At 48.8% G+C, this 15,865-nt stretch overlaps 1 protein-coding gene across 3 annotated transcripts in view; it reads right to left on the bottom strand.

Annotated features, from left to right (window-relative positions):
• The window catches only part of FGF12 (fibroblast growth factor 12), a 315,529-nt gene that overhangs the window by 96,926 nt on the left and 202,738 nt on the right, over positions 1–15,865 (bottom strand). The window contains exon 1 of one of the 3 annotated variants that reach the window (XM_032777341.2): positions 15,565–15,847. The exons of the other annotated variants lie outside the window; for them this stretch is intronic. Within the exon in view, the coding sequence (XP_032633232.1) occupies positions 15,565–15,763 (199 nt within the window). The 5' untranslated portion in view covers positions 15,764–15,847. Of the gene's footprint in view, positions 1–15,564; positions 15,848–15,865 lie in introns of those variants that run through there. 3 annotated transcript variants of the gene reach the window in all.

Genomic DNA, 15,865 nt, shown 5'->3' with positions numbered 1-15,865 from the left:
CAAAACTGTTCTGAGTAGAAGCAATCCTTAAGAAAGGGGCCCCCTACCTGGAAGGACACTGCAGCAGGTGGCCTGTGGTGACTTGACCTGTCAGTATATAGCGTGTACCGGGAGGGTGAGGGGAACACGTGTCCAAGTACATCTGCAGCACACATGCCCCCTGCATTGCAGGTACCATCTCTTGAGAGTGGCCTCCAGCAGTTCTAACACTGGTGCTGCAACAGCTTTCACAAGCACACGCCTCCCACGCACATCCAGCCCCTGCAAAGAGTGGCAGCATGGACGTGGTGCAAGTTGGCAGGTGCACAGCTGGCAGGCAGGTGGGAGAGCAAGGGGGCACCTGGCCCTGTCTAATCAGGTGAGCAGAGAAAACGAGGACCCCTGTGATGATGGTGTATGGACACAAACAGGCACTCCCTAATACTGCAGTGGTCTTAAACTGACCCATAAACCTGCCTCCAAAGTCATTACATGCCCCCTGGATATGCGATAGCTTTGTAATTTATCACCGGTGTGTGTGGGAAGGACAGAGAGCTGTAAGTGAGCAAAACAGACTCTCGAGGAGTGTAACGTTAGACATCAGACCGCTGAACTCAGCTGCCGTGAAACTCTCCTTTCTCTGTCCAATTAAAGGCCCAGCTCATGAGAGCTCCCAGCAATGGCAGCAACAAAGAGTCCTGTGGCACCTTATAGACTAACAGACGTATTGGAGCATGAGCTTTCGGGGGGGAATCCCCACTGCATCAGACACAAGGCCATGCAGTTAGTCTGTAAGATGCCACAGGACTCTGTCACTTTTTACAGATCCACACTAACACGGCTCCCCTGCTGATACTTAGCAATAGCAGGGCTACTGTCACCCTCCAATTACAGAGCATTTATTCCTAGAAGAAAATGACTCCAGTATAATAGGGCTCCACTGTACACATGCATTTACCCACTTTGGCTGCAAATCTCAACCCAACCCTACTACAGACGGGTGCCTCCATAATAATTAAACAAAACAACAGCCTGAGTTCGCAGGACCAGCCTCTGCTTTACTGAGCAATGGGACACGCTTCAGAAAGCCGCAGCACGCTTTCCCTGACACAGGAGGGCTGTGGGCTCGGTGCACCAAAAGGACGTCTCCTGGCAAACTCATTCCATTACTGGCAGGAAGTCACTCGAGCACATGCATACCTTACAGGGCAAAGAACATCCCAGGGAACTTTTATATTCCATGCTGATGCCTATTAAGAAAAATATTAACACTCCTTGGCCCACAGAGCAGCAGTCTTCCTGCACTGCCATACAGGGGATAGGACACACGAGACTTTGTGCTATGCTGCCCGTCTTCTTCTATTCCCTTCAGGGTAGGTTTATCTCCAGCAGCAGCAGAGGCTCCCCAGGAAGTGGGGGGGTTGTGCCTTTCTGGAGGTTTGCTCCACAGTCCACGTGCAGCCCCTGTGCAATGAGGAGCTCAGCTCTGCGGGGATAGCTGTGCGGCAGCACGCATGGGACAGAAAGGGGTGCTGCTGGGACGCGCTGAAGGATGGGTGGGGCCAGGGAATCCATGGCTTTGTGAATCCTCTGGAATACATCAGCCATTGGGGAGCAGCCGCTCTGCAGACTAGGGGAGGGCTCCTCTCCCCAGCCTCCACCCTATAACTGGGCCCAAGTCTCACCCACTTTGCACATAAGGTGCAAGGCAGGGGAGAAGCAGGCCCAATGGCTCAGGTCAGTTCCTAGAGGACAGATGTCCATGTAATCAAGCCAGCCTGCTAACTAACCGTGATACACTGGTGGGTCACTCCTCTATGTCAGCAGTGGTTGTCAGGCCTGACACACTCACTGCACCTCACACACACTGTTGTCCTGATCTGTATCTAAATGGTGTCGCATATGCTATCACTGGCAAGCTAACAGCTCATTAGTACGGGGTACATACAAAGAGGTATGGCTATCTGCTGGAATTACATTCTTTAGAAATGTTTGGCAAGCAATGCATAAGCCCAGTCTATCTTAGACAAAGGAATGTGTATTTGTTTTGTCTGACTAGCTGGGTCGCCAGGCAGCGCCAATGAAGGTACATTTACACAAAAGCCATCAACCTAGCGAGTAAGGGAGATAACCTCTTGCAGGGGTCTGAACCACAAATGATCAGCAACTGACTCAATTGATTGTATACAATGTGACTATTATAAAAGTAGGTAAGGTATCAGGTAAGGCATCAGGTAAGGTCTTTTTTGAAAGTTAATAACATACTGTAGATTACTACCATTTTATAAAGTAAGAATTTACACTATAGGAGAAATTATGGCTACTCATTGATATTATGCTTTAAAGTCAGTGACCAACCAAAGAGAGAAATGGGTTTCCTCCCACACTGGAGAGAAGGCAGCTATCTACCGTCTCCAGTGAAATTAAGCAAGGTCTGACCAAACACAATGGAAGCCCCATTTGCATATGGGGGATGGGAAGTCCACAGGCAGGGAAGAACAGTGTGAGCCTGGCGACAAAACAGTGAGTTTGGGATGATTCGGCGAGAGAAGCAGCCATCTTGGCATCCATCACTGGACACACCCAAGGGGACAGAGCTTTTGCGAACTGAGAAAGATGGGTCTTTCAACCAGGGGGGTTGAAGTTTCTGGGAACTGAGCGTTAATATGCTCTTGGAATGTATGTATGGGGTGCAGACAGAGTTAAGGATATGTGCTGGAATTATGTCCTTAAAAAGTGCAAGGTCCTGACGGAGAGAAAGTCAGCCATGGCTGGAAAGGAAAAGATTGGTAAAAAATCTACCTAGCACCAAGGTGGTAGCTGGATGAGTTATGTGTTAGCCACTAGGAAGGGCACTTTACTTCTATTTGCTGGTAGCCATTGTGTCTTTACCCCTGGTACTTGCACTCACTTAAAACCTGTCGCTTTTTGATGAAATAATCTCGGTTTATTACAAATCAACCCAGTGCTGTGTTTGCCTTGGAGCGATTGCTAATGCCAGTTAAAGCAACATGTTGCTGGGCTTTTGTCTCTTTAAAGGAGCAAGGGACCTTTTTACTCCTCTGAGGGCAGGACAGTTCAGGCAGAAAATCTGGGGGAAGTTCAGACCTGGGGGTGTGTTGGGGTCACTTGGCCAGTGGTAACCGAGGCTGGTGGAGCCCAGAGTGTGGCTGTGATCTAACAAGCAGGCTGCTGGGGTCAGAACTGCTGAACCAGGGCTGCTGAACATAGACACGCAATGCAGGCTTGGACACTGGCTGGGAGCATCCGCACAGGAGCAGCAACAGCAGAGCATTTTAAAGGTTACAGGACAAGCGGTGACACAGCCCCTGACTGGTCTGGGCTGCACCCAAAACATGACACTGACATTAACTCCTTCCATCCCCCCGGGAGGGCTCAGCACCGAGGCTGAGGAATGCATGAGCATTCAGACTGAGCACCCGGTCCCCCTCAAGGCAGATCAAGGGGAAAGCCCTGGGGCAATGGGGGGGAGTTTACGCTGCCTTTTGGCAGGATAAGAGGCAGACCGAGGGCCTAACTCTGCAGTCAGTTACTTCGGCGTGACAGGGCTGATTTCAGTTTGGCCACCCTCTGAATACGGCTCAAGTCTCTGGCACGTTTCATCAGCACTAAAACTTTTCACTGCACTCTAAAGCGCAGGCTGCTCCACCCACACGAGTGTGCATCATCCCCGGGGCAGAAACCAAGCCTGATACTCACTGACAGCAGCCAGGACACATGCATGAGCCAGCAGGGCCGGGTCAGCTTAGAATGCATGTACCCTCTTCGCAGCAAAGAGAGTCAAAATCAGACCTGACTTCTGGGAGAGGTGAATGAAAGAGCCAGGAGAAATTCCAGCAGAATCTTCTCAGGCTATCAGAACATTAACTTCCTCGCAGAGGCAATGCCTTGGCTTCTGACATGAGTAGGTAGCACAACCGTATAAATGTGGGGAACAGGTGGCTGCGTGCTCTACAAACACTCTTTCTTTCCAGAGTTACTCTGCACCTATTCCTGACCCACTGCGCAATGCCCATACACCAAGATGGAAACAAACGATGGCGTAGGTCTTAGGGATAGGGCCACCCCCCAGACCATACTTCCCGCAGGTAGGTGTGGGACCCCACGAACTGAACAAGAACAAAGCTGCTTTCAGGGGCTGTTCACCAGGCCACATTCATCCCAACTGCAACTTCAGTGGGTTTACACTCTCCGTCTCTGGACTTCTCCGGCCCTCCCCACCACAGCACTGAGACCCCATCCCACGGAGTGTAAAGCAAGGATGAAACGAGAGTGGCAAAATCAATCTGTTCATCTTACAGCAGCGCCTACAGAGCCCCTGCACTGGGATCTGGACCCTGCCGTGTCAGGTGCTGTACACATGTCTAGCAAGAAGGCAGGCCCTGTGCCAAAGAGCTCACTCCAGGGCCAGACCAAGCCATGGGCTCAGACCAGGCTAAGGGATGGCCCATAGCTGTGCTAGCGTAGGAAGAGAGCCGGGAAGGAATTATGACTAAGGCTGTCAGGATTCCTTCACCTGAACCCTCTTGCTCTGGTGGTGAAATTTCAGGGTGTGGCTTCCCTTGCGCCTGGCTGGTTGAGGGAGGAGCTAGGGCTCTGTCCTCTCCCCACCCCGCCACTTGCAGCCACTGACCCCACACACGTCGCGAGGTAACAGCTTTGCTGCCCTAACGCAGCCTGGGTACACCCATGTCTTGAAGAGCTGGGTGGCAGGTTGACTCCCCCTGGGAGCTCAGTGACTTCACAACCCTTCTGAGCTCCATGTTGGGAGGGATTCAAGCCATGCCTCCCCCACCCAGACCCTCTCACCTCTCACTTCCACTGTTGGCCACCTTGAGGATTCCAGAGCGCACACAGCAATGACAGATAATCAAAGCCACTCCCGACCTTGCCATGCTGGGAGTTGTGCTGCTTCCAGACTCGAAGTCTCTCCACTTCCCTCAGCAGTTCTGCAAGACTGCAATACTGCAGAAGCCACCGGTACACACGCAAACAAACAAAACCCAACTCCGCTGAACTGGCCACATCAGCCTTCTGCTGTGGCGAAATGAAATCATTAAAACACAAAACAGCTGGAGAATAACATGAGAGACACAAGCTGGGGAGGTACTATCTTGTAAACGTCTACCTTCCACCAACAGAACTCACCTTGCCCACCTTGTCTCTCGAATATCTAGGGACCAACATGGCTACAACAACACGAAAAATAATACAGAAGAGAACCGAGCGGAGTCCGTCAGAAAACATGGAATGCCTCCAGTAATTCATGAGGTAAGTGACAAGTGATGCACTCGGAACCACAACCATCATTCATATCTCCCCATGATTCCCTGCCACCCTTAGGAACCTAAATGTATTGGAAGGAAATAGAGGGCAAAACTTAGGTTCCACATTTCTTTTGTAAGTGCTAAACTAAATAAGATATAAAAAGTCTTCTTCCAATAGCATTTTTGCATTTGTGTTTCTCAAAACACTTTGATGAAGATGAGGAAGAAGTGTTATCCCTAGTTTACTAATGGGGAAACTGAGGCACTGAAAGGTTACAGCATATCTTTTAAATCATGCTTTTATCTCTGGGTTGAACCACTTAGCTTGAAATATGGGGGGGCTGTTTTTCAGAAGCTGCTGAGCAGCCACAACTCCTACTGATGCAGCAAACTGGGAACAGAGCCCTGACTATTTGTTAATCTCCTCCCAGGACCGCACTGCCTCCCACTAGAGAGCGGGGAAGATATAGCTCACTGACTGGGGATCTGTGATAAGGATGGTGGAATCAGTCCGGCCTGTGCTAAAAACCATCTGAATCGAGAACAAAACCTGTACCTAGGAACAGAACTCGGACACTAAACCTGATAAAATCTGAGATCCGGGAAACTTTTAAGCTAGGGTTGGGCAAATCATTCTTTCCTATCATTGAAACCCATTTCCCCTCCTAAGAATAACACAAATTATTGTATTTGATAAATACAATTTACTCAGAAGAAATAACTGTAACACTTTAAAAGTATTTATTTGCACAGATCACTGTATTTTTAAGACGACGGAAGTGGAGAGGGTGGGCTCAGGGATTAAAGAAATGAAGTAAAATGAAAGCAGAGTTACCTATATTTAAAAAAAACAAAACCAAAATAAAACAGCAATCAGTGCACTGGTGTTTATAGCACCATGACTTGCTAGCCCTTCTACCCATCGCCACAGAGAATCCTCTTAAGTATCTGACGTCTCTCATCAGACGATGGGTGTGAATGTTAAAAGATCAAGAATTGTTTTCATCATAGCATTTCTGAAATAGGGTGTCCTAACTCAATGGCTCTCAACCTTTCCAGATGACTGTACCCCTTTCAGGAGTCTGATTTGTCTGTACCCCCAAGTTTCACCTCACTTAAAAATGGCTTGCTTACAAAATCAGACATAAAAATACAGACGTGTCACAGCACACTGTTACTGACAAGTGGCTTGCTTTCTCATGTTGATCATATAATTATAAAATAAATGAGTTGGAATATAAATACTGTACTTACATTTCAGTGTGTAGTATACAGAGCAGTATAAACAAGTCACTGTATGAAATTTTAGTTTGTAATGACTTCGCTAGTGCTTTTTATGGAGTCTGTTGTAAAACTAGGCAAAAATCTAGATGAGTTGATGTAGCCCCTGGAAGAGCTCTGTGCACCCTCAGGGGTACAAGTACGCCTGGATGAGAACCACTGGACTCACTGACTAAGGCCCTGATCCTGCAGTATAAGGAGCAGCCTGTGCCGATTCAGCTGCAGGATTGGGTCTCTTAGACTTTAAGACCAGAAGGGATCATGATTGTCTAGTCTGACCTCCTGCCCATTGCAGGCCATGGAACCTCACCCACTCACTCCTGTAATAGACCCCTAACCTCTGGCTGAGGCACTGAAGCCCTCAAGTCATGGTTTAAAGACTTGAAGTTACAAAGAATCCACCATTTACACTAGTTTAAACCTGCAAGTGACTTGTCCCCATGCTGCAGAGGAAGGTGACCCCCCCCCCCAGGGTCTCTGTCAATCTAACTCGGAGGAATATTCCCTCCTGACCCCAAATCTGGCGATCGGTTAGACCCTGAGCATATGGGCAAAACCCAGCAGGCAGACACCTGGGAAAGAATTCTCAGCAGGAACTTGGAGCCCGCCCCAGCTTAGCTAGCGTTCCATAACTCACACACCCCTACCCACAACTCTCCCTGCTCCAAGAGCTCTGCCAGTGCCAGGAGCACTGTGTGCACCAGTGGGCAGGGCTTGTTCCACGATCAATCCTTTGACGACAGGGAGGTCTGTCGCCTTTGGGTAATTACAACCTGTTTTTACAATTTTCTGGGCAAAAAAAAAATGGAGTGTCGGTCTGCAGCTTGGTTTTGGTCTCACTAATCCCATATTATTTGACCTTTTGCAAAGAGTTGCGCTCTGGGAGGTGACGAGAAGGTATTTTGATGGCAGCCCTGATGCCGTGGAAGGGAACTGCTGAGCAAAGAAGCTATTTGTGCTTCGGGCAGGGAGGGCATTGCAAAGTATGTTAGTCTAGATAAACAGAACTAACATGAGCAGGTTCTATTAACCCCAGGACCTGGCTTTTTCCCCCTTGTATTTGAAACCGAGGTACTTACATATTTTACGCCTGACTCTGTTGAAAGGCAACAGCTTTTTCTAGTTACCATGACCACCGTTTGCACCCTCTAGGTTTCAGCTGTCCACTGGGAAATGGGGAGAGGGTGTTAGCATGCGTTGATATTGCATCTTTCTGTATATTTCACCAGCCACTCACAGGCAGTCACCTCTAGGGTAAAATACAGCGGCTGTTTAACAGAGCACAGCAGTGCTACCAGCCACCCAGGACAGGAAGTAGAGAATGAGACACATCCCACTGAAACTACCCGTGGGTCTACTTTGGGTAGGCAGCAGTGTTATAATGATATATCTTTGCCCGGGCTTCCACGCTTCCAAGCACTAGGTCTTTACTGCCCACAAACAATCCAGACTGTGACTTTAAAACTCATCTCAAATTCCACCTCACAGAGTTCTCTAACTGTGTGGGTGGAGAGTCGATTCAGTACAGACTCAGCAGAACTAGCTCCTCTAAATCACCAGCTGCATTTCCTGCAGCGCCCACACGATATTCCATCCAAGCGCAAATCCTGACCGGACCCAGGAGATAGATCTCCAGGTGCAGCAAACCCATGTGGTGCGCAGACAAAAGACAGTCAGATCCCACCCCACCCCTAGGAGCTGGGACTAGATCCCTTCCCATTATTATTTGGCCTGTACCATCTGCGCTAAAGAGAACTCCTTTAACAGAAGTAGCAGTGTGGATACTTAGTGCTTGTGTGGCCTTTTCACTCAAGGATCTCAAAGGTGGCTAAGAATCCACATCATAGAATCGTAGGACTGGAGGGACCTCGAGAGGTCTCTAATCCAGTCCCCTGCACTCGCGGCAGGACTAAGTATTATCTAGACCATCCCTGACAGGTGTTTGTCCAACCTGCTCTTAAAAATCTCCAATGATGGAGATTCCACAACCTCCCTGGGCAATTTATTCCAGTGCTTTATCACCCTGTCAATTAGCAAATTTTTCCTAGTGTCCAACCTAAACCACCCTTGCGGCAGTGTAAGCCCATTGTTTCTTGTCTGATCCTCAGCGGTTAAGAAGAACAATTTCTCCCTCCTCCTTGTAACAACCTTTTATGTACTTGAAAACTGTTATCATGTCCCCTCTCAGTCTTCTCTTCTCCAGACTAAACAAACCCAATTTTTTTCAATCTTCCCTCATAGGTCATGTTTTCTAGACCTGGAATCATTTTTGTTGCTCTTCTCTGGACTTTCTTCAATTTGCCCACACCCTTCCTGAAATGTGACGCCCAGAACTGGACACAATACTCCAGTTGAGGCCTAATCAGCGCAGAATAGAGCGGAAGAATTACTTCTAGTGTCTTGCTTACAACATTCCTGCTAATACATCCCAGAATGATGTTTGCTTTTTTTATAACAGTGTTGCACTGTTGACTCATATTTAGCTTGTGACCCACTATGACCCCCAGATCCCTTTCCGCAGGGCTCCTCCCTAGGCAGTCATTTCCCATTGTGTATGTGTGCAACTGATTGTTCCTTCCTAACTGGAGTACTTTGCATTTGTTCTTTATTGAATTTAATCCTATTTACTCAGACCATTTCTCCAGTTTTGTCAGTATATTTTTGATTTTTAATCCTGTCCTCCAGATCACTTGCAACCCTTCCCAGCTTAGTATCATCTGCAAACTTTATAAGTGTGCCCGGCATGCCATTATCTAAATCATTGATGAAGGTATTGAACAGAACCAGACCCAGACCCGATCCCTGCGGGATCCCTCTCGTTATGCCCTTTCAACATGATTGTGAACCACTGATAACTACTCTCTGGGAACGGTTTTCCAACCAGTTATACTCCCACCTTGTAGTAGCTCCATCTAGGTTGCATTTCCCTAGTTTGTTTAAGAGAAGGTCATGTGAGACAGTATCAAAAGCCTTACTAAAGTCGAGATATACCACTACTTTCGCTTTCCCCCTATCCACAAGTCTTGGTACCCTAGCAAAGAAAGCTATCAGGTTGGGTTTGATAAGATTTGTTCTTGACAAATCCGTGATGACTGTTTCTTATCACTTTATTATCTTCTAGATGTTTGCAAATTGATTGCTTAATTATTTGCTCCATAATCTTTCCGATACAGAAGTTAAGCTAACTGGTCACCCATCCACCCAATTTACAGAGGTGGGAACTGAGAGCAGAAGTGACTTGACCAAAGCAGACTTAACCCAGCAAGCTCATGGAAGAACCAGGAACACCCCTGGGTCTCGGAGTTGCCCATCTCCATGCCCCATTCACTGGATCATGCTGCTTCCCTAGTAAGTCCTGTACTCCCCTTGCAAGCCAACCACAGTCCCTAGGGGGAACAGGGCAAAGCTGGTGCAATGTGTGGGGAATAGCAGATTCCAGAGGGGGCAGACAGACAGACAGGCAGCTTTCCTAAAGAAACGTGCTGGCACACAGGGGCAGCTGGCAAGGAAAGGCAGCCCTGCAAGCCGTGGCGAGATCAGCGGCAGATTGGGAAGCCATGACGCAGAGTCACTGCAGCCAGGAGGTGTTTCTGACAGAGCTCCGTGTCCCTAGCACTGCTCCTTGGTGATGCCCTGTGCACTAACCCCTGGGGGCAGAGCCCCCAGATGGATCGAGAGGCTGGCACTGCAGAGGGCAGGGTGGCAGGGCCTGGGAAGAGGAACCAGTTCATTTCCTGTGGCTGCAGAGAATGACCCAAAGCACAGAAGGGGCTACTGCTCCTTCCTTTGGCTTTTTGGGTGGTATAGTGTTTTTAAAACATTTCTAGGTGAAGGTGGCAACTGGTGAAAGGTACAGGATCGCCTGCCCTGGTGGCAGCTATTCCCGCATCCCCTTACAATGTCCACCAACGCAGCTGGTGTCCCTACAAATGAACCATTTCCTTCACTTTACAAAAAACCTTGAGAGCTTTAACAGCCGAACATTCCCTGCCTGAATGACAACAAGGTACACATTAAGAAGTAAAAGCAACATTTGGTTTGTCTTTGCCAGGCGAAGGCGACTGGCGAGAGCACCATGAGCTAAGCCTTTGGAGCAGGAAGCTCATGAACAGTGAGGCCAAAGAGAGTAGGGAGGACGCTGAAAATAGTCTGATATGGCCATGCAGTTTCAGGATATAATGGGTGCTATGGGTTCCATCCAGTGGTCTGCACTTGGGCAACATTCTCATCGACTTCCACGGATGTGCTGCCTGACGGCTCTTCCATTTCCTGCCAGTGTGCAAGGCCCCCAGAACACCTGATACAGCTCGCTGGTTCTGCTGCACTAGAGGCAGGCCACGGAGAGTCCACAGGAGGAGACGTGGCAAATGCTTATATACTGCAGAGCCCAGTGCCATCGAAGGTCCCTAGGAAGGACTCGGGGTGAGGTCAGGGCCACTGGCTGCATGTGCCCTCTGGCCCAGGGCTCTCTCTCAGGGTAGGACTGAAGTAGAAAAAAGATAAAGAGGGGAAGTGAGTAATGGGGTGCCCTACCTCGCATGTGAAGGGGATGCTAATTGATGCAACTGCTTGTCAATGTCATAGAGATCCCAGAAAAGCTGCTTTGTCTAGTCCTCTGCGTTAAGCTTTGGGTTTCTCTTTTTCTTCTGCATGTTCTCTCGAACTCATGCTGCAAAAACACCCTCTACAGTCGTTTCCCTTAAATTATCTTTCCAGTTTAGTTCCCCACCCTAGAAACAAAATCAGAAGGTTTAAGCTTTCCTAGGTGCACCTTGCATTGTTTTATACGATATATTTGTTCTCTTTTTGCAGGTGTCCTCTCTGTGATGCCTAACACAGAGAAGTGGCTTTGCATGCTGGAGGAAACAGCCAGAGGTTGGAACGGGGAGGAGGACCTCTTAGGGAAATGTTGTAGGACATTTGTACAATTGCTGCTGAAGGGTTGTACTAACTCCAGACACCAGGAATAAGCTTTTGTCTCCAAGTTTGCAGCTCAACATAGCCCTCTCTGTTCTCACACCCTAAGAGCCTGTGTGTGCACACACACAACATAGACCATAAAGCCTGCACGGAGAGTTGTCATTGCCCACTGAAAAGCCAGACCAAACAAGTGCCGGTTCTACAACTTAAGGCCTATTTCACTAGGATCAACAGAATGGAATTTTTTCTGCACTCCCTCTTTATTCTTCTCGTTATCCACTGATATCTTTGGCTACAGACTGTCACTGTATGGGCCCAATTCTCCACTGCCTGGGGCCTTGGGTCGCCATTCACACCTGGTGCGAAGTGAGCATAACGTGCCATCTGATTGGAATCTCCCTTCACACAAGTGCTGGCATTACAAGCCCACTTGGCACAGGGTGCAGATTATGGCACAAAGTGCTCTGCACTGCAGAATGCTGTTTACACACATACATTTACTACCTCATCTATTTATAGCTACTGCTTGTGCTGGGTGTTACAAACTTTCATGCCTTCGAGGCTGAAGATGCACCAACTCTTTGAAAATACTGTTCAAAACAAAGGAAATATAGTCACCATTGAGGTTACTTTTTCTGTTAGAGCATCCTTTGAACGTGACCCATTCCAAACCCCTCTCAATTTCAGTGTCACAGCACACAGATAGCTGGGTGGCCCAGAGAGGAGATCACTGGGATGAGATTCACAAAATTAGGTCTTTCTGTGCTCTTGGACAAATCATCCAGCAGCTCTGTGCCTCAGTGTCCCCATCTACAAAATGGGGAGGATCATCTCCGCCTTGTAAAGTGTATCGAGCACTCACTATCGTTGAAAGACATTGTGTAAATGCTACACATTTTGCCCTTATTCAGTAGAGCAGTAAAGCAAAGGCCTGGCTAAGAAAGTAGCTGTAATTTCGCTAGCAACGTACCATTTCCACCAAAGATTTTTAACCTCATTGAAAGTGAGTGTTTCCTGACACTGCTTTAGTAACTTATACGCTGCTAAGCCAGCAAATCAGTAAGGAAATGTAATCATGGGGGTTCATAGCTCACACACCATTTGTGCACTTTCCTTTTAAACCCGTTTTCATTTATTTGCATATCTTCATCCATGCACAAGAGAAACTCTGCAATGAATAACTCCTTCCAGCATTAATAAACTCCTAAACCAGGTACTCTCATTAGCAGCCAACTTAGTGGACACAGTTCTGGCACATGCACCCCCGAGTCCAGGAACATAATGTGCAATATGAAGAACCATCTTTTTACAAAATCTGGAATAATGTGAATGAAAATAGACTGTTAAAGGGTGTTTAACATCGCCTGCTTCTTCAAATCTGCACACTGAATGTAGTGCAAGTGAAAGGCAAATGATTGACAGCCTTCTACACTGTATTGCTCTATTTTTATTCAGGCTCCCTTCCTTCCCCCACTTAAATCAAAGATAAAAGCTTCATTGTTTTCTGTGGGACTGGTCCTGCAAGCTACTTAGCACCTTCAACCAGCACTGAAGTCCATGGAATTTGGGGCCACTCAGCACTTTAAGGAGGTGCTTGGAACCTTGCAGGAAACACACCACCAGGTTAAGCTACAAGAGACTGAATTGCTGGGTATCTAAAGGGCTCAATGGATGCAGGATTAGGAGCAGTGCAGGCTTCCTGAGGGTACGTCTATACTACCCGCCGGATCGGCGTGTAGCGATTGATCTATCGGAGATCGAGTTATCGCGTGTAGTGTAGAAGCGATAAATCAATCCCTGATCGCTCTCCCATCGACTGCTAAACTCCAGCTCAGTGAGAGGTGGAAGCAAAGTCAACAGGGGAGCTGCAGCGCGCCGCAAGGACACAAAGTAAGTCATTTTAATTCGATCTAAGATATGTCGACTTCAGCTACGCTATTCTCATGGCTGAACTTGCGTATCTTAGATTGATCCCCCCCCACACACACACCTGACCGTGTAAACTTGGTGATACTGTATGATAACATTCCTTCACCTTAATCAGAAGGGGCTGTCTTTGGAGGCTACACACCTGGTCAGTTGTCATGGTGGTCAGTTCTTGGCCTCTCTGATGTGGGGGAGGGGGAGTTTGCTTGTGGCTGCAGGAGCTGCTGGGAACAGATTCCCAATTTATATTCCACCCCTACCAAGAGTCATTCCCTAAGGAAAAAGACTGAGCTTTGGGGGACTATCTTGGTGCTGTGACCTAGCACGCTGGCGTGCTGGGCATGGCTAGCGCTCCTACAACTCATGAATGAGAACAACGAGTTGGGCCCGTGTCATGGTGATGCACACAGACCATTGCTATTCTGTTCCTTTTATCTCTGCTTTGTTCTAGCAACCCATGGGGCCGCGCTCTATTTCAGCTCTATTCCCTCCTAAGCAACTTCTTCCAAAGACAGTAACAGAACCCGGCTTCTATCTGGGTGTTTCAGGTGCAGAACCAGTCCACCAGCTAAATATAGTCTCAGCCCCATGGCATGTGAGTTGCTGTCGACCATCATGATTCAACTGATTCATTTTTTCTTCTTTGTGGACAATAATAATGCCCAGCCTTCCTCCTCGGTAGGCTCTCCCCCCATTCCTTTCCAGTCCTCACTAGATTATGGACTGAATTCCTCAATGCGCTGCCCACGCAGGCAACAGCTACACCCAAGGTCCTAGCTAGGTCTGTCTGTCTGACTTTAGTTGGGCAAAAAAGGAACAAGGAATCTGTCAGTGAACAACGAATCTGTGAGGATTAACGAGATCAGCAGAAGTTTACTGATGTCCCAAAGAGCTATGCTAACCAAGACTCAGTGTTTTCTAACCTGTGGCTGATGGGTGTATGGCCTGTACCGTGGTGAGCAAGCATGGTGGATTGTAACGATCTACATAATGTACATGGGAAAAGGAGAGACAAAATAATTGTTGTCTAGAGATAAACCTTTTAGGGCCCAATCCTGCAAGGCACAGAGTTCCCACAACTATCAATGGGAGCTGAGGGCCCTGCAGAAACTGAACTACACTTGAGGGTCTTCACTTTTGGAAATGCAGGCAACGTGTACTGAAAACTCAGAAGTTTTCTAGTGCATCGCACCTGCTTCCAGTCCACATGGCACAGACATGGGGTACAGGGACACTGCAGGCCCACAGGACAGACCTTCTCTCACCCCTTGTGATCTGAGTATTCCACATTTGTTAGTGCAGCTGCCATCTGGACGGTCTCTAAACTAATCACATGCTAGTGGGATTCACAAAGCAGCTCCACTTGAGAGGTAGCACCTCCTGGATCTGCTTATCAAGTAGCCACAATTTTAATTGCCCTGGATTTATAGAGTTCCTTGTCAGGAGGGAGGAAACAAAAACACACTGTTACAAAGCCAGTAGGTATCTACGGTCAAGGGGGAAACACAACACTAGGTTAAAGTACAAGAGACTGAATTGCTGGGTATCTAAAGGGCTCAATTTCACCACTGTTTCCAGATTGCTACATAGCGGTTATTGGCCACAGGCCAATGCAGATCTATAATACAAACCCTGCGAGGACTCCGGGAATAGTTAAGTGCGAACCAGCAGCTGAACCAGAGTCAGAGGGAAGAAATCAAAGCTGTGGGTCCGGAGTGCAAAGTGTCTCTCCTTTCAATCTGGCTGCTCCAGGGGGAGAATTTTCCCATGGATGGGAAAGCTCATTTTTAATGCTAAAGCCTTTCCCTAACTAGGGCACTGGCTTGGAGGAAGAAGTGGTCTCCAGGCTGCTGCTGCTATTGCTGACAATTAACCTGTCCCAACTCTGGAGCAGGCAAGCTCTGAAATGTGGGGGCTGGCCTTCAACACCTGGGTGGGGAGGATCCAGAACCCCCTGGGGTGGAAGAGGTCGGGGAGCAGGTGCTGAGCCCCATTCACCCCAGGGAAAGGGACCAGGAGGGATTTTGCCCCGGGGTCTGAAGTTTGCTACAGAGCCAGCCGGGGTTTCCTGGGGCAGGGCAGGGGACCGGCGCGGAGGGAGAGAGGCTGCAGAGGAGGAGCTGGAAGCGCTGCCCGGGCCAGCCCCCGCCGCTGGGCCGGGGTCACTCACCTTGTCTCCGGCGAACCGGCCGTTTCCTGCCGCTGCAGAAGCGCACTTTGCTGAAGACGCCCAGCACGTGTCTCTCGCACAGGGAGCGCCCGTCCTTGCTGGGGCTGGAGCGGCGCTTGGACGTGGTCACCCGCTCGCTGTTGGACTCCCGGGCCTGCCGCTTCTGCCGGATCAGCGAGCTGGCGATAGCCGCGGCCATGGCCGCTCATCGGCCCGGCCAGCGCTGGAGCGTCCGCGGGGGCTGGAGGCCGGGGTGAGGGGCCCCCGGGGGGGCGGAATCCGGGGCGGGGCTGGGGGGCTT

Source organism: Chelonoidis abingdonii, chromosome 8, assembly GCF_003597395.2.
Source record: "Chelonoidis abingdonii isolate Lonesome George chromosome 8, CheloAbing_2.0, whole genome shotgun sequence".
In the NCBI taxonomy this organism is placed as follows: domain Eukaryota; kingdom Metazoa; phylum Chordata; order Testudines; family Testudinidae; genus Chelonoidis; species Chelonoidis abingdonii.
Note: the sequence above shows the minus strand (reverse complement) of the source record. Positions and strands in the feature narration are given on the sequence as shown.